This window comes from Salvelinus alpinus, chromosome 39 (assembly GCF_045679555.1).
Source record: "Salvelinus alpinus chromosome 39, SLU_Salpinus.1, whole genome shotgun sequence".
In the NCBI taxonomy this organism is placed as follows: Eukaryota; Metazoa; Chordata; class Actinopteri; order Salmoniformes; family Salmonidae; genus Salvelinus; species Salvelinus alpinus.
This window is the reverse complement of record NC_092124.1, coordinates 682280-710058: the sequence shown is the minus strand read 5'-3', so window position 1 is coordinate 710058 and position 27779 is coordinate 682280. Positions and strand designations below refer to the sequence as shown.

General features: G+C 44.6%; 1 protein-coding gene across 3 annotated transcripts in view; it reads right to left on the bottom strand.

Moving 5' to 3' along the window:
• The window catches only part of LOC139566639 (guanylate cyclase soluble subunit beta-1), a 63100-nt gene that overhangs the window by 16850 nt on the left and 18471 nt on the right, over nucleotides 1–27779 (bottom strand). The window contains exons 10-12 of one of the 3 annotated variants that reach the window (XR_011673130.1): nucleotides 18517–18754; nucleotides 11256–11422; nucleotides 10724–10924 (exon numbers count right to left, since the gene is read on the bottom strand). Coding sequence is in view for 1 of the 3 variants with exons in the window: in XM_071387883.1 (XP_071243984.1) it covers nucleotides 18517–18754 (238 nt within the window). In the remaining 2 variants the exon portion in view is untranslated. The remainder of the gene's footprint in view (nucleotides 1–10723; nucleotides 10925–11255; nucleotides 11423–18516; nucleotides 18755–27779) is intronic. The other 2 variants (XR_011673129.1, XM_071387883.1) reach the window with 2 other exon arrangements.

The following is a 27779-nucleotide window of genomic DNA, read 5'->3' as shown; positions in this document are numbered from 1 at the left end:
TTAACTGCCTTGTTCAGGGGAAGAACAACCTATTTTTACCTTGTCAGCTCAGGGATTCAATCCAGCAACCTTTCAGTTACTGGCCCAACACTCTAACCACTAGGCAACCTGCCGTAGTTACTACATGATTCCATGTGTTATTTCATCGTTTTGATGTCTTCACTATTAATCTACAATGTAGAAAATAGTCAAAATAAAGAAAAATCCTGGAATGAGTTGGTGTCCAAACTTTTGACTGGTACTGTATACATTGCGTTTGGTAAGTATTCAGACCCCTTGACTTTTTCCACATTTTGTTACGTTACAGCCTTATTCTAAAATTGATTAAATATATGTTTTTATCAATCTACACCCAATACCGCATAATGACAAAGCAAAAACACATTAAATATTTTTGAAAAAAAATGGAAATATGATCTTTACATAAGTATTCAGACCCTTTACTCCGTTGAAACACCTTTGGCAGTGATTAGAGCCTCAAGTCTTCTTGGATATGACGCTACAAGCGTGGCACACCTGTATTTGGGGAGTTTCTCCCATTCTTCTCTGCAGATCCTCTCAAGCTCTGTCAGGTTGGATGGTGAGCATCGTTGCACAGCTATTTTCAGGTGTCTCCAGAGATGTTCAATTGGGTTCAAGTCCGGGCTCTGGCTGGGCTACTCAATGACATTCAGAGACTTGTCCCGAGGCCACTCCTGCGTTATCTTGGCTGTGTGCTTTGGGCCGTTGTCCCTTTGGAAGGTGAACACCCCAGTCTGAGGTCCTGAGTACTCTGGAGCAGGCTTTCATCAAGGATCTCTCTGTACTTTTCTCTGTTCATCTTTCGCTTGATCCTGAGTAGTCTCCCGGTTCCTCCCGCTGAACAACATCTCCAGAGCATGATGCTGCAAGCACCAATCTTAACGATAGGGATGGTGAAAGGTTTTCTCCAGACGTGATGCTTGGCATTCAGGCCAAAGAGTTCAATCTTGGTTTCATCAGATCAGAGAATCTTGTATCTCATGGTCTGAGAGTCCTTCAGGTGCCTTTTGGTAAACTCCAAGCGGGCTGTCATGTGCCTTTTACTGAGGAGTGGCTTGCGTCTGGCCACTCTACCATAAAGGTCTGATTGGTGGAGTGCTGCATAGATGGTTGTCCTTCAGGAAGGTTCTCCCATCTCCACAGAGAAACTGGAGCTCTGTCATTGACCATAGGGTTCTTGGTCACCTCCCTGACCAAGGCCCTTCTCCCCCAATTGCAATTTTTTGGTACCCTTCCCCAGATCTGTGCCTCGACACAATCCTGCCTCGGACCTCTATGGACAATTCCTTCGACCTCATGGCTTGGTTTTTGCTCTGACATGCACTGTCAACTGTGGGACCGTATATAGACAGGTGTGTGTCTTTCCAAATCATGTCCAACCACTTGAATTTACCACAGGTGGACTCTACTCAAGTTTTAGAAACATCTCAAGGATGATCAATGGAAACAGTATGAACCTGTGCTCAATTTCGAGTCTCATAGCAAAGGGTATGAATACTTATGTAAATAAGGTATTTATGTTTTTTATGTTTCATACATTTGCAAGAATTTCTAAAACCTGTTTTTGCTTTGTCATTATGGGGTATGGTGTGTAGATGGATGAATAAAGAAAATTATTTAATCCATTTTAGAATAAGGCTAACATAACAAAATGTGGAAAAAAATAAGGGGTCCGAATACTTTCCGAATGCACTGTGTGTACATACATACATACATACACAGTACCAGTCAAAAGTTTGGACACACCTACTCATTCCAGGGTTATTCTTTCTTTGTACTATTTTCTACATTGTAGAATAATAGTGAAGATATCAAAACTATGAAATAACACATATGAAATCATGTAATAACCAAAAAAGTGTTAAATAAATCTAAATATATTTTATATTTGAGATTCTTCAAATAGCTTCCCTTTGCCTTGATGACAGCTTTGCACACTCTTGGCATTCTCTCAACCAGCTTCATGAGGTAGTCACCTGGAATTCATTTCAATCACAGGTGTGCCTTGTTAAAAGTTAATTTGTAGAATTTCTTTCCTTCTTAATGTGTTTGAGCCAATCAGTTGTGTTGTGACAAGGTAGGGATGGTATACAGAAGATAGCCCTATTTGGTAAAAGACAAAGCTCAAATAAGCAAAGAGAAACGACAGTCCATCATTACTTTAAGACATGAAGGTCAGTCAATATGGAAAACGTCAAGAACTTTGAAAGTTTCTTCAAGTGCAGTCACAAAAACCATCAAGCGCTCTGATGAAACTGGCTCTCAAGAGGACCGCCACAGGAAAGGAAGACCCAGAGTTACCTTTGCCGCAGAAGATAAGTTCATTAGAGTTACCAGCCTCAGATTGCAGCCCAAATAAATGCTTCAGAGTTCAAGTAACAGACACTTCAACATCAACTGTTCAGAGGAGACCACGTGAATCAGGCCTTAATGGTTGAATTGCTGCAAAGAAACCACTACTAAAAGGACACAAGAAGAGACTTGCTTGGGTCAAGAAATACGGGCTATGGACATTAGACCAGTGGAAATCTGTCCGTTGATCTGATGAGTCCAAATGTAAAACGTTTGGTTCCAACCGCTGTATCTTTGTGAGATGCAGAGTAGGTGAACGGATGATCTCCGCATGTGGCACATCGATGGCCCTGAACGAACTTTATCTGACTCTTTGTAAACTGGAAACCACACACCCTGAGGCTGCATTCATCGTAGCTGGGGATTTTAACAAGGCTAATCTAAAAACAAAACTCCCTAAATTCTATCAGCATATCGATTGTGCTACCAGGGCTGGAAAAACACTAGACCATTGTTATACTAATTTCCGCGACGCTTATAAGGCCCTCCCCCGCCCCCCTTTCGGAAAAGCTGACCACGACTCCATTTTGTTGATTCCAGCCTACAAACAGAAACTCAAACAACAAGCTCCCGCGCTCAGGTCTGTTCAACGCTGGTCCGACCAATCTGAATCCACGCTTCAAGACTGCTTCGATCACGCGGATTGGAATATGTTCCGCATCGCGTCCAACAACAATATTGACGAATATGCTGATTCGGTGAGCGAGTTCATTAGGAAGTGCATTGACGATGTCGTACCCACAGCAACGATAAAAACATTCCCAAACCAGAAACCGTGGATTGACGGCAGCATTCGCGTGAAACTGAAAGCGCGAACCACTGCTTTTAACCAGGGCAAGGTGACCGGAAGCATGACCGAATACAAACAGTGTAGCTATTCTCTCCGCAAGGCAATCAAACAGGCTAAGTCTCAGTACAGAGACAAAATCGAGTCGCAATTCAACAGCTCAGACACAAGAGGTATGTGGCAGGGTCTACAGTCAATCACGGATTACAAAAAGAAAACCAGCCCCGTCGCGGACCAGGATGTCTTGCTCCCAGACAGGCTAAACAACTTTTTTGCCCGCTTTGAGGACAATACAGTGCCACTGACACGGCCCCCTACCAAAACCTGCGGGCTCTCCTTCACTGCAGCCGAGGTGAGTAAAACATTTAAACGTGTTAACCCTCGCAAGGCTGCAGGCCCAGACGGCATTCCCAGCCGCGTCCTCAGAGCATGCGCAGACCAGCTGGCTGGTGTGTTTACGGACATATTCAATCAATCCTTATCCCAGTCTGCTGTTCCCACATGCTTCAAGAGGGCCACCATTGTTCCTGTTCCCAAGAAAGCTAAGGTAACTGAGCTAAACGACTACCGCCCCGTAGCACTCACTTCCGTCATCATGAAGTGCTTTGAGAGACTAGTCAAGGACCATATCACCTCCACCCTACCGGACACCCTAGACCCACTCCAATTTGCTTACCGACCCAATAGGTCCACAGACGACGCAATCGCAACCACACTGCACACTGCCCTAACCCATCTGGACAAGAGGAATACCCATGTGAGAATGCTGTTCATCGATTACAGCTCAGCATTTAACACCATAGTACCCTCCAAACTCGTCATCAAGCTCGAGACCCTGGGTCTCGACCCCGCCCTGTGCAACTGGGTCCTGGACTTCCTGACGGGCCGCCCCCAGGTGGTGAGGGTAGGTAACAACATCTCCACCCCGCTGATCCTCAACACTGGGGCCCCACAAGGGTGCGTTCTGAGCCCTCTCCTGTACTCCCTGTTCACCCACGACTGCGTGGCCATGCACGCCTCCAACTCAATCATCAAGTTTGCGGATGACACTACAGTGGTAGGCTTGATTACCAACAACGACGAGACGGCCTACAGGGAGGAGGTGAGGGCCCTCGGAGTGTGGTGTCAGGAAAATAACCTCACACTCAACGTCAACAAAACAAAGGAGATGATTGTGGACTTCAGGAAACAGCAGAGGGAGCACCCCCCTATCCACATCGACGGGTCAGTAGTGGAGAAGGTGGAAAGTTTTAAGTTCCTCGGTGTACACATCACGGACAAACTGAATTGGTCCACCCACACAGACAGCGTTGTGAAGAAGGCGCAGCAGCGCCTCTTCAACCTCAGGAGGCTGAAGAAATTCGGCTTGTCACCAAAAGCACTCACAAACTTCTACAGATGCACAATCGAGAGCATCCTGTCGGGCTGTATCACCGCCTGGTACGGCAACTGCTCCGCCCACAACCGTAAGGCTCTCCAGAGGGTAGTGAGGTCTGCAGAACGCATCACCAGGGGCAAACTACCTGCCCTCCAGGACACCTACACCACCCGATGTCACAGGAAGGCCATAAAGATCATCAAGGACAACAACCACCCAAGCCACTGCCTGTTCACCCCGCTATCATCCAGAAGGCGAGGTCAGTACAGGTGCATCAAAGCAGGGACCGAGAGACTGAAAAACAGCTTCTATCTCAAGGCCATCAGACTGTTAAACAGCCACCACTAACATTTAGCGGCCGCTGCCAACATACTGACTCAACTCCAGCCACTTTAAAAATGGGAATTGATGGAAATTATGTAAAAATGTACCACTAGCCACTTTAAACAATGCCACTTAATACAATGTTTACATACCCTACATTACCCATCTCATATGTATTTTACATTTACATTTACATTTAAGTCATTTAGCAGACGCTCTTATCCAGAGCGACTTACAAATTGGTGCATTCACCTTATGACATCCAGTGGAACGGCCACTTTACAATAGTGCATCTAAATCTTTTAAGGGGGGGGGGAGTGAGAAGGATTACTTTATCCTATCCTAGGTATTCCTTAAAGAGGTGGGGTTTCAGGTGTCTCCGGAAGGTGGTGATTGACTCCGCTGTCCTGGCGTCGTGAGGGAGTTTGTTCCACCATTGGGGGGCCAGAGCAGCGAACAGTTTTGACTGGGCTGAGCGGGAACTGTACTTCCTCAGTGGTAGGGAGGCGAGCAGGCCAGAGGTGGATGAACGCAGTGCCCTTGTTTGGGTGTAGGGCCTGATCAGAGCCTGGAGGTACTGAGGTGCCGTTCCCCTCACAGCTCCGTAGGCAAGCACCATGGTCTTGTAGCGGATGCGAGCTTCAACTGGAAGCCAGTGGAGAGAGCGGAGGAGCGGGGTGACGTGAGAGAACTTGGGAAGGTTGAACACCAGACGGGCTGCGGCGTTCTGGATGAGTTGTAGGGGTTTAATGGCACAGGCAGGGAGCCCAGCCAACAGCGAGTTGCAGTAATCCAGACGGGAGATGACAAGTGCCTGGATTAGGACCTGCGCCGCTTCCTGTGTGAGGCAGGGTCGTACTCTGCGGATGTTGTAGAGCATGAACCTACAGGAACGGGCCACCGCCTTGATGTTGGTTGAGAACGACAGGGTGTTGTCCAGGATCACGCCAAGGTTCTTAGCGCTCTGGGAGGAGGACACAATGGAGTTGTCAACCGTGATGGCGAGATCATGGAACGGGCAGTCCTTCCCCGGGAGGAAGAGCAGCTCCGTCTTGCCGAGGTTCAGCTTGAGGTGGTGATCCGTCATCCACACTGATATGTCTGCCAGACATGCAGAGATGCGATTCGCCACCTGGTCATCAGAAGGGGGAAAGGAGAAGATTAGTTGTGTGTCGTCTGCATAGCAATGATAGGAGAGACCATGTGAGGTTATGACAGAGCCAAGTGACTTGGTGTATAGCGAGAATAGGAGAGGGCCTAGAACAGAGCCCTGGGGGACACCAGTGGTGAGAGCACGTGGTGAGGAGACAGATTCTCGCCACGCCACCTGGTAGGAGCGACCTGTCAGGTAGGACGCAATCCAAGCGTGGGCCGCGCCGGAGATGCCCAACTCGGAGAGGGTGGAGAGGAGGATCTGATGGTTCACAGTATCGAAGGCAGCCGATAGGTCTAGAAGGATGAGAGCAGAGGAGAGAGAGTTAGCTTTAGCAGTGCGGAGCGCCTCCGTGATACAGAGAAGAGCAGTCTCAGTTGAATGACTAGTCTTGAAACCTGACTGATTTGGATCAAGAAGGTCATTCTGAGAGAGATAGCGGGAGAGCTGGCCAAGGACGGCACGTTCAAGAGTTTTGGAGAGAAAAGAAAGAAGGGATACTGGTCTGTAGTTGTTGACATCGGAGGGATCGAGTGTAGGTTTTTTCAGAAGGGGTGCAACTCTCGCTCTCTTGAAGACGGAAGGGACGTAGCCAGCGGTCAGGGATGAGTTGATGAGCGAGGTGAGGTAAGGGAGAAGGTTTCCGGAAATGGTCTGGAGAAGAGAGGAGGGGATAGGGTCAAGCGGGCAGGTTGTTGGGCGGCCGGCCGTCACAAGACGCGAGATTTCATCTGGAGAGAGAGGGGAGAAAGAGGTCAGAGCACAGGGTGGGGCAGTGTGAGCAGAACCAGCGGTGTCGTTGGACTTAGCAAACGAGGATCGGATGTCGTCGACCTTCTTTTCAAAATGGTTGACGAAGTCATCTGCAGAGAGGGAGGAGGGGGGGGGAGGAGGGGGAGGAGGATTCAGGAGGGAGGAGAAGGTGGCAAAGAGCTTCCTGGGGTTAGAGGCAGATGCTTGGAATTTAGAGTGGTAGAAAGTGGCTTTAGCAGCAGAGACAGAAGAGGAAAATGTAGAGAGGAGGGAGTGAAAGGATGCCAGGTCCGCAGGGAGGCGAGTTTTCCTCCATTTCCGCTCGGCTGCCCGGAGCCCTGTTCTGTGAGCTCGCAATGAGTCGTCGAGCCACGGAGCGGGAGGGGAGGACCGAGCCGGCCTGGAGGATAGGGGACATAGAGAGTCAAAGGATGCAGAAAGGGAGGAGAGGAGGGTTGAGGAGGCAGAATCAGGAGATAGGTTGGAGAAGGTTTGAGCAGAGGGAAGAGATGATAGGATGGAAGAGGAGAGGGTAGCGGGGGAGAGAGAGCGAAGGTTGGGGCGGCGCGATACCATCCGAGTAGGGGCAGTGTGGGAAGTGTTGGATGAGAGCGAGAGGGAAAAGGATACAAGGTAGTGGTCGGAGACTTGGAGGGGAGTTGCAATGAGGTTAGTGGAAGAACAGCATCTAGTAAAGATGAGGTCGAGCGTATTGCCTGCCTTGTGAGTAGGGGGGGAAGGTGAGAGGGTGAGGTCAAAAGAGGAGAGGAGTGGAAAGAAGGAGGCAGAGAGGAATGAGTCAAAGGTAGACGTGGGGAGGTTAAAGTCGCCCAGAACTGTGAGAGGTGAGCCGTCCTCAGGAAAGGAGCTAATCAAGGCATCGAGCTCATTGATGAACTCTCCGAGGGAACCTGGAGGGCGATAAATGATAAGGATGTTAAGCTTGAAAGGGCTGGTAACTGTGACAGCATGGAATTCAAAGGAGGCGATAGACAGATGGGTAAGGGGACAAAGAGAGAATGACCACTTGGGAGAGATGAGGATCCCGGTGCCACCACCCCGCTGACCAGAAGCTCTCGGGGTGTGCGAGAACACGTGGGCGGACGAAGAGAGAGCAGTAGGAGTAGCAGTGTTATCTGTGGTGATCCATGTTTCCGTCAGTGCCAGGAAGTCGAGGGACTGGAGGGAGGCATAGGCTGAGATGAACTCTGCCTTGTTGGCCGCAGATCGGCAGTTCCAGAGGCTACCGGAGACCTGGAACTCCACGTGGGTCGTGCGCGCTGGGACCACCAGATTAGGGTGGCCGATGCCACGCGGTGTGGAGCGTTTGTATGGTCTGTGCAGAGAGGAGAGAACAGGGATAGACAGACACATAGTTGACAGGCTACAGAAGAGACTACGCTAATGCAAAGGAGATTGGAGTGGCAAGTGGACTACGCGTCTCGAATGTTCAGAAAGTTAAGCTTACGTAGCAAGAATCTTATTGACTAAAATGATTAAGATGATACAGTACTGCTGAAGTAGGCTAGCTGGCAGTGGCTGCGTTGTTGACTTTGTAGGCTAGCTGGCAGTTGTTGACTTTGTAGGCTAGCTGGCAGTGGCTGCGTTGTTGACACTACACTAATCAAGTCGTTCCGTTGAGTGTAATAGTATCTACAGTGCTGCTATTCGGGGGCTAGCTGGCTAGCTAGCAGTGTTGATTACGTTACGTTGCGTTAAAAGAACGACAATAGCTGGCTAGCTAACCTAGAAAATCGCTCTAGACTACACAATTATCTTTGATACAAAGACGGCTATGTAGCTAGCTATGTAGCTAGCTACGATCAAACAAATCAAACCGTTGTACTGTAATGAAATGAAATGAAAATGTGATACTACCTGTGGAGCGAAGCGGAATGCGACCGGGTTGTTGAGTGCAGAAGTTCTATTCGGTAGACGTTGGCTAGCTGTTGGCTAGCTAGCAGTGTCTCCTACGTTAAGGACGACAGATAGCTGGCTAGCTAGCCTCGGTAAATTAAGATAATCACTCTAAAACTACACACTCTAAACTACACAATTATCTTGGATACGAAGACAGCAAAGACAACTATGTAGCTAGCTAACACTACACTAATCAAGTCGTTCAGTTGGGTGTAATAGTTGCTACAGTGCTGCTATTCGGTAGACGGTGGACGTTTGCTAGCTGGCTAGCTGCTGGGCAGATGGCAGATAGCAGTGTAGACTGCGTTAGGACGACGAAATACGATAATTACGCAATTATCTTTGATACAAAGACGGCTATGTAGCTAGCTAAGAAGAAATTGCTAAGATTAGACAAATTAAACCGTTGTACTATAATGAAATGTAATGAAATGTAATGAAAAGTTATACTACCTGCGGACCAAAGTGCGAAGTGCGACCGCTCGCTCCAACCCGGAAGTTGGACCCGGAAGTGTATATACTGTACTCTATATCATCTACTGCATCTTGCCATCTTTATGTAATACATGTACCACTAGCCACTTTAAACTATGCCACTTTATGTTTACATACCCTACAGTACTCATCTCATATGTATATACCGCACTCTATACCATCTACTGCATCTGCCATGCCGTTCTGTACCACCACTCATTCATATATCTTTATGTACATATTCTTTATCCCTTTACACTTGTGTGTGTGTGTAAGGTAGTAGTTGTGGAATTGTTAGGTTAGATTACTGTTGGTTATTACTGCATTGTCGGAACTAGAAGCACAAGCATTTCGCTACACTCGCATTAACATCTGCTAACCATGTGTATGTGACTAATAAAATTTGATTTGATTTGATTTGTGTGGTTCCCACCGTGAAGCAAGGAGGTGGTGTGATGTGTGGGGTTGCTTTGCTGGTGACACTGTTCTGTGATTTATTTAGAATTCAAGGCACACTTAACCATAATTTGCGCTTAGTGGGACTATCATTTGTTTTCAACAGGACAATGACATCGCAGCTCCTCGCATCGGCCGGGCTAGAGGGGCATCGAGCCAGGAGGGATGGTGCCGGCTCAGCGCATCTGGCCTCCAGTGCGTCTCCTCGGCCCGGGTTGTCCTGCACCAGCCCTACGCACGGTGTCCCCGGTTCGCCAGCACAGCCCAGTGCGGCCTGTTCCAGCTCCCCGCACTTGCCGGGCTACAGGGGTATCCAGCCAGGACGAGTTGTGCTAGCTCTGCGCTCGAGACTGCCAGTGCGCCTCCACGGCCCAGTGTATCCGGTGCCTCGGCCAAGGAAGAGGCCTCCTGCATGTCTCCCCAGTCTGGTGAGTCCTGTGCCTGTGCTAAGCCCTAACCCTCCTGCATGTCTCCCCAGCCTGGTGAGTCCTGTGCCTTCTCCCAGAGCCAGGCCTCCTGTGTGTCTCTCCACTCAAGTGATGATCCATGGCACGAAGCCTCCAGTGATGATCCATGGCACGAAGCCTCCAGTGATGATCCATGGCACGAAGCCTCCAGTGATGATCCATGGCACGAAGCCTCCAGTGATGATCCAAGGCACGAAGCCTCCAGTGATGATCCAAGTGGGCCAAGACTAAGGTGGAGCGGGGTCCACGTCCCGCGCCAGAGCCGCCACCGCGGATAGATGCCCACCCAGACCCTCCCCTATAGGTCTAGGTTTTGCGGCCGTGTCCGCACCTTTGGGGGGAGGGGGGGGGGTACTGTCAGGGCGTGAGTTGGGGTGGGCATTCTATGTCTTGCATTCTATGTTCATTTTTCTATGCTTTCTATTTCTTTGTGTTTGGCCGTGTGTGGTTCTCAATCAGAGGCAGCTGTCTATCGTCGTCTCTGATTGAGAACCATACTTAGGTAGCCTTTTTCCACCAGTGTGTTGTGGGTAGTTGTTTTTTGTGTCTGCACCAGACAGAACTGTTTCGGTCATTCTCTTTGTTGTTTTTTTGTATTTCAGTGTTCAGTTTTTATTTATTAAATGATGAACACTTACCACGCTGCGCTTTGGTCACCTTCTTCTTCAGACGGCCGTGACACACAGAGACATTGACACTGCTTCAGGTGCTTTCAAAACATGAGTGTGTTTTCAAAGAAGAGCTATGGATATTGAAAGGTGTCCAAGCTACCATTCATGTTGCTGCAGATGCGACGCCCAGATTCTATAGGCCAAGATCAGTTCCATATGCCATGAAGCCTAAAATGAATGTGGAAATTGACAGACACTTAGCAGAGGATATAATTATTTCTGTCAATTTCTGAGTGGGCAGCACCAGTTGTTCCCATATTCAAACCAGATGGTTCAATCAGATTATGCGGTGATTACAAGCGGACCAAATAGTTTCATCACTGGAGCAGTAACCTATACCCAAAGTGGAGGATTTGCTTTTGCTTTCAATGTTAACCGGAGGGCAACAGTTCACAACTGGACACGAGTCACACATATCAGCAAGTGCTAATGGATGAAGCGTCACAGAAGTACCTGACCATAAACACCCACAGAGGGATGTTTACCGATAAACGCTTACCTTTCGGGGTGTCTTCTGCACCAGCTATCTTCCAAAGAACCATGGAGGGAGTTCTGCAGGAGATACCCAAGGTAGTGGTTTACCTCGACGACATTCTTGTCACGTAGGAGGAGCATCTCAGAAACTTGGGTGAAGTTTTGAGGAGGATGGAGGAGGCTGGTCTCCGGCTGAAGAGGAGCAAGTGTACACTGTTAGCTGATGAAGTGCAGTACCTGGGTCACAAGGTGGACGCCAAGGGGTTACACACAGTCAAAGCTAAAGTGAGGGCTGTCGTGGAAGCTCCAGCTCCGACAAGCGTTACAGAGCTGAAAGCCTATTTAGGCTTACTGAACTATTACAATTGCTTCCTCCCTAACCTCTCTACCCTCTTAGCTCCACTGCATCAACTGTTAGGGTAGGATCTGGCCTGGAAATGGTCAGAAATACAGGAAGAAGCTTTTGCAAAGTCAAAGGTCTTACTGCAATCAGCAGAAGCGCTGGTGCACTACTCAGCAGACAGAGTTCTTATCGTGCGACGCCTCATCGCATCGTATGGTGTGGGTGTGGTGCTATCACACTGGATGGAGAAAGGTTTCTCTGCACCAATCGGGTTCACGTCAATAACAATTGTCGCCAGCGGAGAAAAAGTACTCCCAGCTGGACAAGGAAGGATTGGCTGTCATATTCGAAATACAGAGATTCCATAAGTACGTATACGAGAGATATGGTCTCTCCAAGAGTGGAGAGAAATGGTCTCTCCAAGAGTTCAACATTGGGCTGTGTGGCTCAGAGCCTACGAGTACAGGATAATTTACAAGCCAAGTAGATACCATGGGAATGCTGATGCTCTGAGTAGGCTGCCTATTCCAGAAAGCGTTAGTCAAGAAGGAGAAAATGACCAAGTCTTGATGATCGACGTGTTGGAAGATCCAACCGTGAACACAGCACAAATCAGGAAATGGACTTCAAAGGATGTGACATTATCACAAGTGCATGAATTTATCCTGAGAGGATGGTCTACAGTGACAGAGCCTCAGATCATGCCTTACTACGCTCGCCGCTTGGCCTTGAGTGTTCGAGATGGATGTGTTCTGTGGGCTTCAAGAGTAGTTATTCCACCACAAGGGTGGGGTATGCTACTGAAGTTGTTGCACCAGTCGCTTTCAGGTATGTTGAGAATGAAAGGCCTAGCGAGGTCCTACGTCTGGTGGCCAAAGATGGTCCAGGATGTGGAAAATGAGGTTAGCCTGTGTGCAGATTGTCAGAGTAACAGGAAGCCACCCCCCTCCACCCCACCATTACATCCATGGAAATGGATGGAAAAACCATAGACACGACTACATGTGGACTACGTTGGACCCTTCCTAGGGAAAATGTTCCTTGTGCTGATTGAATAAGAATCAAAGTGGATGGATGTCTACCCCATGAACACGTCGACATCGCAGGCTACGGTTGAGAAGTTGAGACAAAGCTTCAGTGTCATGGGATTGCCTCATGTTGGTTAGTGACAATGCTACTTGTTTTACAAGCACTGAATTCACAAGGTTCATGAAACAAAATGGAATTCAGCATGTAACGTCAGCCCCTTTTCACCCATCTTCAAACGGATTAGCAGAACGTGCATTTTAGACCTTGAAGGAGGGGATGAGGAAGATGCAAGGGGACAGCATTGAAACAAAGGTGTCAAGATTCTTGTTTAGCTACAGGATCACTCAAGCTACAACTGGGTTGTCACCTGCAGAAATGCTGATGTCAAGGAGGTTAAGGCTTTTGATCTCATCAGGCCAGACCTGAAAGTGAAAATACAACAAAAGCAATGGAATCAAAAGCGGAATCATGACAGAGCCAAACTCAGAAGTTTCTCACCTGGAGATATCTACACAAGAAACTACAGGTTTGGTCCTAAATGGATTCCAGCTACAATTGAGGATTGCTTAGGACCAGTATCCTATACTGTGATCATCGGAAGTGGCCAAAGACCAAGGAGACACGTGGATAAGATCCGAGCTCGAATTCCAGTTCCATACGTGGACATGGATCAATGCTGAAACGAGCAGGACAGGACATTGGAACGTTCCCTAGAGTTGCAGTTGGACAAACAGACCAAGGCTGAACTTCCTGAGACCACCAATCCGGGACGACCTCCTCCTGTGAAGTCTCCACAAAAGGACTTTCACAATCAAGGGGTGAAGTGCTGGTGGCACTAGCTACACCACCTCTGAGACACTCTATTGAGAGACGTCCGCCAGACTATTTCAGATCCTAAGGGAGATCATGTTCGGGGAAAAATATAAAAAATAGTATGATTTGTTATGAGAAAATTGGCAGCTTTAGCTCAGAAAGGAATTGTGTTATTAGCTATAAAGAGTGGAATGTAGTAACCTGGTATATTTGTTTACCAATAGATGGCAGTATTGACTCAAGACGGGGGTTTGCGTTCCGCTATCGGTAGCCGTTTTCTGTCTGCCATATAACCATGCTTGAGAGAACCCCCGGTAGCTTACGCCAGGTGCATTAGGGAATGTTATTCTAGGTTACCATTAAATACTAAAACATACTTACATGTCTGGCGTCAATCTAAGAAGCCTCTTAAGATACTACAAGTACAGAGCAAAAACTGTCATGATAGGGCAAATTTGCAGTAGTATTTCTTTAAGACACAACCCTTTTGGGCTCATCGAGCCCAACTCAGACCCCTTCAGGAGCGGACTATGATAATGGCAGTTATTTTAACAAACGCCCTGCAGTTGAAACATCTCTACTTAAACACTTATGCCAGCTTATAGACATTCAAGGCTCTTCGGAGCCAGTTAACTTGGACCACCTAGTCATTGAGGATGGTAGTGTAAATTTGACTTATTTTGGTGACCCAGTGCTGAAGTCCTTCCCGTGGATGTAGTAAGGTTTGTTTGACTTCTTAAGGTGCATTCTTGTCTGAAAGCCTAAAGTGCCCAGTGACGACGAATATAAAATCTTGCTCGATAACAAAATGGGGTTTTAAAATGGAAGTTTACCCAGTGAGGCTATTGAATAGAGAAACATCCAAATAAATCCATTCTACAGTACATCACACTTGTGACTTACGACATTTGAAAAAGTTTGAATTGGTACTACTATTAAAAGAGCAATCAGCTGCTCGAACAAAAACACACCGCCACTGATTTGGTAAACAGCTGAGGGACGGGGCTGGAGAAATGCAACCACTTTCGAACTCATGGACAGGGCTATGGATACAAGGACTGACTATCCATTATAGCAACATTATAGTTTTAACCATGTTTTAAGGCTATACAGTATTTTTCCCACATTTACATTGTTTACAAACAAAGGAGTAAAACAAGTTTATATTTTGGATTCTGATGGGGTACGACAGAGGAATCTGTAAGTTAAATTCTTCAAGAATCAATGGGTGTATATACCATTTAATACAATCTAAAAATTGATGCAGAACTGCAGATTGCCCTTTCTAGTTGATATAATACTGTATACCACAGATTTAGATGAGATTCCGATTAATCTTAACCAACCATTCTGCAACAAACTGAAGCTTAAAATTGATGGATTTACATAATGAAAGCATATCTTTAATGTAAATGTTTATAGAACATTCCCTTTTTCAAACAGCTTGGCTTTTATACTGTAAAGTCTTGACATACAATTTTTTTTAATTTTTTTGTAGTAATTTAACCCTTAGCCTACAATTTCCTCGCTGCGCCGAAATCAAATTAACATAAAAAAACTCCATCATAATCCTTCTGTTTAAGCATGAGACCTGTAATTTTCACTCTCTCTCATGGGCTGCTGCATCTCAATCCACAACATCCGCCAATATTGCTCTTCCACATCTGGGGTGAAAGGTGACAGAGCTAGACAGTGTTTATAAGGCCATAAGACATTCCGAAAAACAGTATTCTCACACTGTAGCATCCAAATTGTTTGGGCTACACACTAAAATGACACCTCTGTGGAAAGCTGAGACTCAAACACAATGTTGTTCTCTAGGACGCACACAAGACTCGTCTGAAGGTCCCTGTAAAAAAATATATACAGTTGAGGTCGGAAGTTTACATTCACCTTAGCCAAATACATTTAAACTCAGTTTTTCACAATTCCTGACATTTAATCCTAGTAAAAATTCCCTGTATTAGGTCAGTTAGGATCACCACTTCCTTTTAAGAATGTGAAAATGTCAGAATAATAGTAGAGTGATTTATTTCAGCTTTTATTTCTTTCATCACATTCCCAGTGGGTCAGAAGTTTACATATACTCAATTTGTATTTGGTAGCATTGCCTTTAAATTGTTTAACTTGGGTCAAACGTTTTGGGTAGCCTTCCACAAGCTTCCCACAATAAGTTGGGTGAATGTTGGCCCATTCCTCCTGACAGAGCTGGTGTAACTGAGTCAGGTTTGTAGGCCTCCTTGCTCGCACATGGTTTTTCAGTTCTGCAAACAAATTTCTATAGGATTGAGGTCAGGGCTTTGTGATGGCCACTCCAATACCTTGACTTTGTGTCCTTAAGCCATTTTGCCACAACTTTGGAAGTATGCGTGGGGTCATTGTCCATTTGGAAGACCCATTTGCAAACAAGCTTTAACTTCCTGACTGATGTCTTGAGATGTTGCTTCAATATAGCCACATAATTTTCCCTCATGATGCCATCTATTTTGTGAAGTGCACCAGTCCCTCCTGCAGCAAAGCAGCTCCACAACATGATGCTGCCACCCCCGTGCTTCATGGTTGGGATGGTGTTCTTCAGCTTGCAAGCCTCCCCCTTTTTCCTCCAACATAATGATGGTCATTATGGCCAAACAGTTCTATTTTTGTTTCGTCAGACCAGAGGAAATTTCTCCAAAAAGTATGATCTTTGTCCCCATGTGCAGTTGCAAACCGTAGTCTGGCTTTTTTAATGGCGGTTTTGGAGCAGTGGCTTCATCCTTACTGAGCGGCCTTTCAGGTTATGTCGATATAGGACTCGTTTAACTGTGGATATAGATACTGTTGTACCGGTTTCCTCCTGCATCTTCACAAGGTCCTTTGCTGTTGTTCTGGGATTGATTTGCACTTTTCGCACCAAAGTAAAGTACGCTCATCTTTAGGAGACAGAACGCGTCTTCTTCTTGAGCGATATGTTTATACTTGCTTACTATTGTTTGTACAGATTAACGTGGCACATTCAGGCGTTTGGAAATTGCTCCCAAGGATGAACCAGATTTGTGAAGGTATACAATTCTTGGCTGATTTCTTTTGATTTCCCCATTATGTCAAGCAAAGAGGCACTGAGTTTGAAGGTATGTCTTGAAATACATCCACAGGTACACCGCCAATTGACTCAAATGATGTCAATTAGCATATCAGAAGCTTCTAAAGCCATGACATAATTTTCTGGAATTTTCCAAGCTGTTTAAAAAGGCACAGTCAACTTAGTGTGTGTAAACTTTTGACCCACTGGAATTGTGATAAGGTGAATTATAAGTGAAATAATCTGTCTGTAAACAATTGTTGGAAAAATGACTTGTGTCATGCACAAAGTAGATGTCCTAACCGACTTGTCAAAACTATAGTTTGTTAACAAGAAATGTGTGGAGTGGTTGAAAAACAAGTTATGACTCCATCCTAAGTGTATGTAAACTTCCGATTTTCAACTGTATATGGTAGTATATATGGAGATGCTTTAGTGCTTAAAATAAGGGGATAGATGCATGTCAAATGTTTTTTTAAATATAGTTTCCTTTCAGATATAGGACAGACACTTCAGAACAAACTTCATTTTGTCACGTTCTGACCTTTATTTCCTTTGTTTTGTCTTTATTTAGTATGGTCAGGGCGTGAGTTGGGGTGGGCAGTCTATGTTTGTATTTCTATGTTTTCCTATTTCTGTGTTTGGCCTGATATGGTTCTCAATCAGAGGCAGGTGTTTTGTGTTGTCTCTGATTGGGAACCATATTTAGGTAGCCTGTTTTGTGTTGGGTTTTGTGGGTGGTTGTCTTCAGTCTTCGTGTGTCTGCACCAGACAGAACTGTTTCGGTTTTTCACATTTGTTGTTTTTTTGTATTTTGAGTGTTCACTTTTATTAAACAAGATGAACAATTACCACGCTGCACATTGGTCCTCCGATCCTTCTAACTTCTCCTCCTCAGACGAGGAGGAAGACGAAAGCCGTTACACATTTAGATTTTTTGGGGGACTATTTGTTGTTCCATGTAGTGAATCTGATATTCAATGCGTTTCTACTGGCCAAAAGCAGTAATGCAAAATTGTTTCAACCCGCCCCCCCAACTTTATAAACTTGATCTCCACTATAAAAAGCATCTAGACATTCTCACATTTCTTTTAGAATAACATTTAGTTTTTAACAGCGGAGATTTGTATAAACCTTGCTGTATATGTCTCCGACATTTGCAACATTGTTTCAATATTCAAATTCGATCTCCTGCTGTCCCATAGTAATGAACGTGTCAGGACGAGACAAAGGCAGACAGCGTTTCTCAGCCTGTTGAAATCATGAATCAGCTGGCATAATTGTTATGGATATATACAAAAGACATATCAATTCAAAAAAGGTCAAACGAAACGAAGTGCAGCTAGTTTGCAGTCTTTCCAGCTTCGTTGTTCAGCTCCTCTGAACGAGAGCATATTTTCTATGCCAGGTGAAATCACGCCTCATTAGCTCATTGTTATGGATGTCCAAATAAATTTCACTCGAAAACAGCTTAAACAAATGCAAATGCCACTGCTGCTGTTATTCTGGCTGCAGTGTTTGACGTGACTGTAAGTTAGCCGTAGTTGGCTAGCTAGCAAGCAAGGGATAAGAACGTTGCCAGCCAGTATGACAATGGAACATTTAGAACGAACAACTGGGTCGGGTCCATAGACAGAACAAAAAGACTGAACGATTAGGTTGCATCTCTGGCAATGACCAGCCGGCTTGGGTAGCAAACCTAGATTTGTGGTCGGGACTATATCTTGTAGAAGGATGAAATGGTATTAATAAATTCATCAAAATAACTTATTCAAATCATGATTGACATGTTCATTATGTTGCTAAGCCGTTGTATAAAAGCACGTGCCAATATATCCTCCAAACACCGGCTTCGAGGGCATTATTACTCAAATAATGCACGCTCCAGAATGCCCTTCAAGCCAATCAGAAAGGAGTATTCAAACAATGCCATGGTATAAGGTGTGATAATGGTGCAATGCATCTGACTGTTGCACATGCGTCAATGTTTAAATTTGATCTGTAAATAAGAGTAGAGAAAAACAAAATATCCCTTCAAACCTTGTACACGTAGGGGTTCTTTCTCGAGTCGGTCAGGATGTCAAATCGGGTGTAGACGTCGTTGAGCAGGTTGACTATCTTGATGGCACCCTCGGCGGACGCGTGTTTGCTGCAGAAGGCGTTGAATCCCACAATGCCGCTGAAGAGGATGGTCACATTGTCGTAGCGTTTGGCCGGGACTGGACGCTTGTGGCGCAACTCATTGGCCACCGATGGTGGCAGGACTGAGTAGAGCAATCTAAAGAAAAGGGAAAAGAAAACGTCTCGTATAGATTATTTTGTCTTCTGGAGATGTTTTTATTCCCATTTTTTCCCCCAAAAAACATACTGAGTGTGGTCCTGTATGGCTCAGTTGGTAGAGCATGGCGTTTGCAATGCCAGGATTGTGGGTTCAATTCCCAAGGCCATATATAGGTAAATGTATGCATGACTAAATCATTTTGGATAAAAGTGTCTGCTAAATGGCTTATACACTGAGTGTACAAAACATTCCTTTTCCTCTTTCCATGACAGACTGACCAGGTGAAAGCTATTGATGTCACTTGTTAAATCCACTTCAATCAGTCTAGGTCAGTGGTTCCCAAACTTTTTTATAGTCCCGTACCCCTTCCAACTTTAAACCTCCAGCTGCGTACCCCCTCTAGCACCAGGGTCAGTGCGCTCAAATGTTTTTTTGCCATCAAAAAAAGCTTGCCACACACACTGTACGATACATTTATTAAACATAAGAATGAGTGAGTGTCACAACCCGGCTCGTGGGAAGTGACAACGAGCTCTTATAGGACCAGGGCACAAATAATAATATAATAATCAATCATTTTGCTCTTTATTTAGCCATCTTACATATAAAACCTTATTTATTCATCAAACTGAATAACTCACCACAGGTTAATGAGAAAGGTGAGCTTGAAAGGATGTACATAACTCTGCAATGTTGTGTTGTACGAGAGAGTCTCAGTCTTAAATCATTTTCCACACACAGTCTGTGCCTGTATTTCATTTTCATGCTAGTGAGGGCCAGGAATCCACTCTCACATAGGTACGTGGTTGCAAAGGGCATCAGTGTCTTAACACAATTTGCCAAGGCAGAATATTCTGAGTGCAGCCCAATTCAGAAATCTGGCAGTGGCTTCTGATTTTAAATAGAATTTTCACAGAACTGCTTGTTGCAATTTCGATGAGGCTCTCTTGTTCAGATATCGGTAAGTGGACTGGAGGCAGGGCATGAAAGGGATAACGAATCCAGTTATTTCCGTTTCGGGAAAGTACCTGGTCACCCAGCTCCCTCAGGTGCTTTGCTATATCACATTTGACATTGTTCATTTGCACACAAAAAAATCATACAATGATGGAAAGACCTGTGTGTCGTTCTTATTAATGCAGACAGAAGAGCTGCAACTTCTTAATCACAGCCTCAATTTTGTCCCGCACCTTGAGTATAGTTGCAGAGAGTCCCTGTAATCCTAGATTCAGATCATTCAGGCGTGAAAAAACGTCACCCAGATAGGCCAGTCGTGTGTTAAACTCGTCATCATGCAAGCGGTCAGACAAATGAAAATTATGGTTAGTAAAGAACTTTAAGCTGGTCTCTCAATTAAAAAAAAAAAATGTGTCAATACTTTGCCCCTTGATAACCAGCGCACTTCTGTATGTTGTAAAAGCGTTACATGGTCGCTGCCCCTATCATTGCATAATGTAGAAAATACACGAGTGTTCAGGGGCCTTTAACAAAGTGAACCATTTTCACTAGTGTCCAAAATGTCTTTCAAGCTGTCAGGCATTCCCTTGGCAGCAAGAGCCTCTCGGTGGATTCCGCAGTGTACCCAAGTGGCGTCGGGAGCAACTGCTTGCATGCGCGTTACCACTCCACTATGTCTCCCTGTCATGGCTTTTGCGCCATCAGTACAAATACCAACACATCTTGACCACAAGTCCATTTGATGTCACAAAGCTGTCCAGTACTTTAAAAATATCCTCTCCTGTTGTCCTGGTTTGCAGAAGAGGATGTCTTAATTGACTCCCCCATAAACGTAACGGACATATACCAGGAGCTGTGCCAAGCCCGCCATATCTGTTAACACATCCAGCTGTAATGCATAGAATTCACTGGCTTGTATGCGAAGCAGTAATTGTTTCAAAACGTGCGTCGTGAAAGTGTTGTTTGATGAAGGCATTGTCTGTATCGTTTTTTTTGTCTTTTCCCCCAGCATTATCCCAGCCATATCCACGGCAGCAGGGAGAATTAAGTCCTCCACAATAGTATGGCGCTTGCCTGTCCTTGCCACTTGGTAGCTCACCCCAAAATACGCTTCTAGCGCCTTATTAAATGTTTGTTGCTTTTATAGTCTTACTACTCTTAAGTCGTCTTAATTCTCGCTCAAACTCCCGTGACTTATTTTTCAAATTGGCATGTTTGTTTCTAAATAAATGTATGCGCAAGAGTGAAGGTTTCATCAAGTTGTGAGATAGAACTTTTGCACATAGTGGTTCTTGCTTTAAAAGTTGCGTCATACTGCAGCACACCTTGCAGGCTGCCGCAGAATTCTATGTCACATTATTTAATTGTCAGCCATTGTTACCATTAATGCTAGTTTGACCACCAGAGTGCATCTTTGAGAAGCATTTGATAGCCTTCAATATTGGCTGAACAAGAGATTTTAAAACCTTGTTTTGTAAGAACATAGTATATGGGATTGATTTTAAGAAATTGAGCTTAATTTGATTAATATTATGGTGTTTCTATTCCAAGAAAAATGAAACCCTCGGGGTTTCCGTTAGGATGGAACAGAAAATATGGCGCTGTACGTGACGGTCGGTAGTAGGCTACAGTACTAAAAGCATAACATTTCCACACCCTAATTGTAGTCTAACCAATGCCCAAAAGGAGATCAGTTAAATAAATTACATTTAGAGGATTGGAGGATTCTAAATGTAATATCTAAGGGGGATTTTTCATTAGGGCAAATCTGATCTTTGAGAATATCTAAGGGGCATTTTATATAATAATAATAATAACAACAACAACGTGCTGCCCTATGGGACTCCCAATCACAGTTGGATGTGATACAGTCTGGATTCGAACCAGGGACTGTAGTGATGCCACTACGCCACTCGAGAGCCATGATCAATATGACCAATATATATTGTCCTGCTAATAGCCCATCCTAGAAACGTTTGCAGAATTCACAGCCTGCGAAAAACAAGGTTAATAATAATACTTCTTCCCATTTTCACTTGTTAAAAGGTTCCAATAGATTTTTTGGATCAATTAGTATATTTGAGTTCACCATATTTGTTCTGTCTTTCTGGTGGATTAAACTGAAATTGCAAACAACTTTCTATGTCTTGTTCAAAAAATATATTTTGAGATTGAATTTTCAAATAACCTAAAGTGAGCGAGGAAAAAGGCCATTCTTGAACTTGGGGTGAGACATTGTTACTAATTTGTAAATAAAGCCAGTTTGTTATTTAGAATTATTTCTGTTTTTAGAGGGAGAAACCAAAAGCCTACTGTCGCCTCATGGGTCTCCCGGTTGCGGCCGACACAGGTTTTGAACCAGCATCTGTAGCAATGCAGTTTGCACTGCAATGCAGTGTCTTAGACCGCTGTGCACTCGGGCGCTGTACAACGTGACCGGTCGGGAGTAGGCTACAGTACTACAGTAAGAGCTAAATAATCTTAACATTTCCACACCCTAATTGTAGTCTAAGTTTATTTTAGAATAAAAATCTTAGTGTAACAACAGTTTTAGTAAGTAACACTGAGTGGTAATAAAGTGTTTTTCCGGGTGTGCGCGTGCAGGACAGAGGAATAGCAATTCTTACACTGTTCTAAATTCAATCACCTTCTTCATCCTCATCATTCAGTTGAAGTCGTGCACAATTATCAGTTTCAATTTGGTTTATGTTGCCCATTCATTGTCAGACATGTTAGCGCCTAATTTTATTTTTGGCAGTGAAACATTTAGAAAATCTAAATGGACTGTTTGAAAATGTGAATCACATTTTTATTTGGCGTACGGCATTGCGCGTACCCCAGTTTGGGAATAGCTGGTCTAGATGAAGGGGAGGAGACAGGTTAAATAAGTATAATTGAGACATGGATTGTGTATTTGTGACATTCAGAATGGGCAAGACCAAATATTTAAGTGCCTTTGAACAGGGTATGGTAGGCCACCAGTTTGTCATTCACGCTCAATAGTTTCCAGTGTGTATCACATCTCCAGAGGAAAATTCATAAAATAGGCTACCTGAACACACCTCCCTTGCACAAATACAGCAGTAGCTGTTCTGAGCTCATTGGTGTGGGAAACGGTGAGCACCCAGTTGAAACAATGTTGCAAGTTTGCTATACCAAAAGCTCAAGCCAGATGGAGAGAGGCAGACAGGCGGAGCATTAAAAGATTAATGCGATGGACTGCACCAACTGCCATGTGTAGCAAATGTGATTTATAGAGGATATTTATTTTCCTCAATATTTTCTTCTTCAAATATAATTTAGGATCTGGTCGGTATATAACATTTTCCGACAGATCTAAGGTCCGTGGCCACGGGACCATATTCAATCTCTCCCTATCCCAGTCTCCCCAATTGCTTCAATATGTCCACCATTGTTCCTGTACCCAAGAAAGTGACAGTAACTGAAGTAAATTACTATCGCCCCATAGAACTCCCTCTGTAACCATGAAGTGCTTTGAGAGGCTAGTTAAGGATCATCACCTTACCTGACACCCTAGACCCAATGTAATTTGCATTCCGCCCCAATAGATCCAAGGATGACGCAATCGCCATCACACTGCACACTGCCCTATCCCATCTGGACAAGAAGAATACCTATGTAAGAATGCTGTTCGTTGACTACAGTTCAACCTTCAACACCATAGTACCCTCCAAGCTCAACATTAAGCTCGGGGCCCTGGGTCTGAACCCCACCCTGTGCAACTGGGTCCTGGACTTCCTGAGCAACAACATTGCTCGTCCTAATATTTCTATCTATTAATTCCATTATTTTACTTTTAGATTATTTTACTTTTAGATATTACTGTACTGTTGGCGCTAGGAACACAAGCGTTTCGCTACACCCACAATAACATCTGCTAAATATGTGTATGCGACCAATACAATTTTATTTGAGGATGGCAAAAGGGGGTGCGTTCTAATGTTTTGTATACTGTGTATATTATTAAATGACAAGAGAACTGTCTTTGGCTTCTTGTATTGTGTTTTAGGTTATTGATAGTTGAGCAACACAATATAGTTTTTTTTCAGTTTAGTAGGGGTATATCAAATTGTATTTGTCACATGCGCCGAATACAACAGGTGTAGACCTTACAGCTTACTTACAAGCCCTTAACCAACAAAGCAGTAAAGAAAAGTGTTAATTAAAAAACATAAGTAACATAATTAGAAAGCAGCAGTAAAATAACAATAGCGAGGCTATATACAGGGGTAGGGCGGTACAGAGTCAATGTGCGGGGGCACCGGTTAGTTGAGGTAATATGTAGATGTAGGCATACCGCCCCAACAGATCCACAGATGATGCAATCTCTATCGCACTCCACACTGCCCTTTCCCACCTGGACAAAGGGACACCTATGTGAGAATGCTTTTCATTGACTACAGCTCAGCGTTCAACACCATAGTGTCCTTAAAGCTCATCACTAAGCTAAGGACCCTGGGACTAAACACCATCTGCAACTGGATCCTGGACTTCCTGACGGGCCGCCCCCAGGTGGTAAGGTTAGGTAACAACACATCCGCCACGCTGATCCTCAACACGGGGGCCCCTCAGGGGTGCGTGCTCAGTCCCCTCCTGTACTCCCTGTTCACTCATGACTGCATGGCCAGGCACGACTCCCAACACCATCACTGCTACTCTGTTTATCTATGCATAGTCACTTTAACTCTACCTATGTACATATTACCTCGACTAACCGGTGCCCCCACAAATTGACTCTGTACCGGTACCCCCTGTATATAGCCTCGCAATTGTTATTTTACTGCAGCTCTTTATTTATTTTTTTATCTTTACTTAAGACTTATTTTTTTCTGATCTGCATTGTTAAGGGCTTGTGAGTAAGCATTTCACAAAGGTCTACACCTGTTGTATTTGGCGCATGTGACATAACCCCAACCGAGGTAACAAAGTACGGTTCGCTTGCACAAAACAGCTGCCAGTGTTAACAGTACGGACGCGCGTCTGACTGCGGTCGACGTTCCTGACCTCTGACCTTTTACCCCCCCTCCCAAAGCACTTTGCCTCCAGCAGTTCTGACTGCGTTTTATTCTCTCTCTCTCTGGGAGATATAGTGGTGTGGGGGATGGGTGAACAATAATATATGGGCCCTTTGTATACAGCTGCCACCGAGGAAGCTGTGTTTGGGTTACAGTGAAAAGTTGTTGAGCCACTGAGTAGACAGAGGCAAATTATACAAAAGGGGAACTACCAGACAGAACATCATTGCGAAGAAGTAGCCTAGTACGTACAAATATAACATTTTGTTTGTGGTTTGACATAGAGGCGTGTGTGTGTTAACTAACCTCCAGATGAGCTTCTATGCCATACAACTCTCCTTCCGTGGCCTCCAACTGCTCTTAAATAAAAGTAAAACTTAAACGCATGCTCTTCAACCGATCGCTGCCCGCACCTGCCTGCCCGTCCAGCATCACTACTCTGGGCGGTGCTGACTTAGAATATGTGGACAACTACAAATACCTAGGTGTCTGGTTAGACTGTAAACTCTCCTTCCAGACTCACATAAAACATCTCCAATCCAAAGTTAAATCTAGAATTGGCTTCCTATTTCGCAACAAAGCATCCTTCACTCATGTTGCCAAACATACCCTCGTAAAACTGACCATCCTACCGATCCTCGACTTCGGCGATGTCATTTACAAAATAGCCTCCAACACTCTACTCAAGAAATTGGATGCAGTCTATCACAGTGCCATCCATTTTGGCACCAAAGCCCCATATACTACCCACCACTGCGACCTGTATGCTCTCTTTGGCTTCATACTCGCTTCATACTTGTCGCCAAACCCACTGGCTCCAGGTCATCTACAAGTCCCTGCTAGGTAAAGCCCTGCCTTATCTCAGCTCACTGGTCACCATAGCAGCACCCACCCAAAGCACGCGCTCCAGCAGGTATATCTCACTGGTCACCCCCAAAGCCAATTCTTCCTTTGGCCGCCTCTCCATCCAGTTCTCTGCTGCCAATGACTGGAACGAACTGCAAAAATCACTAAAGCTGGAGACTCTACCTCCCCCACTAGCTTTAAGCACCAGCTGTCAGAGCAGCTCACAGATCACTGCACCTGTACATAACTCACCTGTAAATAGCCCATCCAATCTACCTCATCCCCATACTGTATTTATTTATTTATCTTGCTCCTTTGCACCCCAGTATCTCTACTTGCACATTCATCTTCTGCACATCTACCATTCCAGTGTTTAATTGCTATATTGTAATTACTTTGCCACCATGGCCTATTTATTGCCTTAACTCTCTTATCCTACCTCATTTGCACATGCTGTATATAGATTTTTTTCTACTGAATTATTGCTTATGTTTGTTTATTCCATGTGTAACTCTGTGTTGTTGTATGTGTCGAACTGCTTTGCTTTATCTAGGCCAGGTCGCAGTTGCAAATGAGAACTTGTTCTCAACTAGCTTACCTGATTAAATAAAGGAGAAATGAAAAAAGATCTTCAGATTACCCGAGATTAGACCTGGTATCCAAACAGGTCGGATACAAAATTCAGTAGTTGCCCCTTGGAAGCAAGATTGGATCACGCTCGGTGGCCACGGACCTTGGATCTCTCTGAAAATATGATATACCGACCAGATCCTAAAATTATATTTGAAGAACATATCCTGAGGAAAATAAATATCCTCCATAAATCACGTTTGCTACGCATTGCAGTTGGTGCTCTGCCTGTCTGCCTCTCGGTCTGGTTTGAACTCTTGCCATAGCAAACTTGCAACATTGTTTCAACTGGGCTCTCACGGTTTCCCACACCAATGAGCTCAGAATAGACACTGCTGTATTTGCACAAGGTAGGTGTGTTCAGGTAGCCTATTTTATGACATTCCTCTGGAGATATGGGATCAGCAATATGTTGCTATAGCACACAGAGGTGCAGTGGTTACTTAGGCCTATCAGGAAGGAGAGTGTTGGAAAGATTTTTCAAATACAGTGAGGAACTATTGTCATTCGCAATGGATGTAAAACTCTGATGACAAAAAAACTGCTATCAGACGTTCCCAAATGGGAATTTTTATAGGCCTATATTAGTGCACGTCAGCCCAGGTACTTCTATGTGTGCTCAAGCAAAATAAACATTAAGAAAGGGACAAACAATTCACACAATGAATGCGCACGAACTAGCAGGAGGCAGAAAGCGCATTCTGGAGAGAGAAGCTCCTATAGTGCGTCTTCATCACACACCCCTTCCCTTGTGTTGACATTTTAAATTAGGGATGTTATTTATGAAAATACTAAGTTGTTGTGTAGACCATAACTAAATTATTTTAGATATATGTTAACGTTCACTGCCTGCCAGACAAGTCAAAACAATTCTACTGGCTTGCACATCAATACAGCTGAATTTCTTTCGGATCCATTTGACTCCGATAGACATTATCCAATTTGGATCCGATTCTCCCACATTTCTGACATATTGGGTCGGATCTGGTCCACCTCGGATCCGTATTGATTTTATTTTTATTTTTATTATGACGGGGTTCTGTCGGTGTCAGATTAGAATTATGGATTCAATTTCAAGATCAGAGAAGACCTAGTTTGACATTATGGAAATAACATTTTGAATAGGGTAATTTTTTTTACCTAAATGCTTAATAAAATTGGACTTTGGATTTTACATACAGTATCAGTAAAAATGTTGGACACCTACTCATTAAACATTTTTGATTTACATTGTACAATAATAGTGAGGACAAACTATGAAATAAAACATATGCAATCATGTTGTAACCAAAAAAGTTAAAATCTAAATATTTTAGGTTCTTCAAAGTAGCCACCCTTTGCCTTTGACAGCTTAGCACACACTTGGCATTCTCTCAACCAACTTCACCTGGAAGGCTTTTCCAACAGTCTTGGAGTTCACACATGCTGAGCACTTGTTGGCTGCTTTTCCTTCACTCTTTGGTCCAACTCATCCCAAACCATCTCAATTGGGTTGAGGTCGGGTGATTGTGGAGGCCAGGTTATTTGATGCAGCATTCCATCACTCTCCTTCT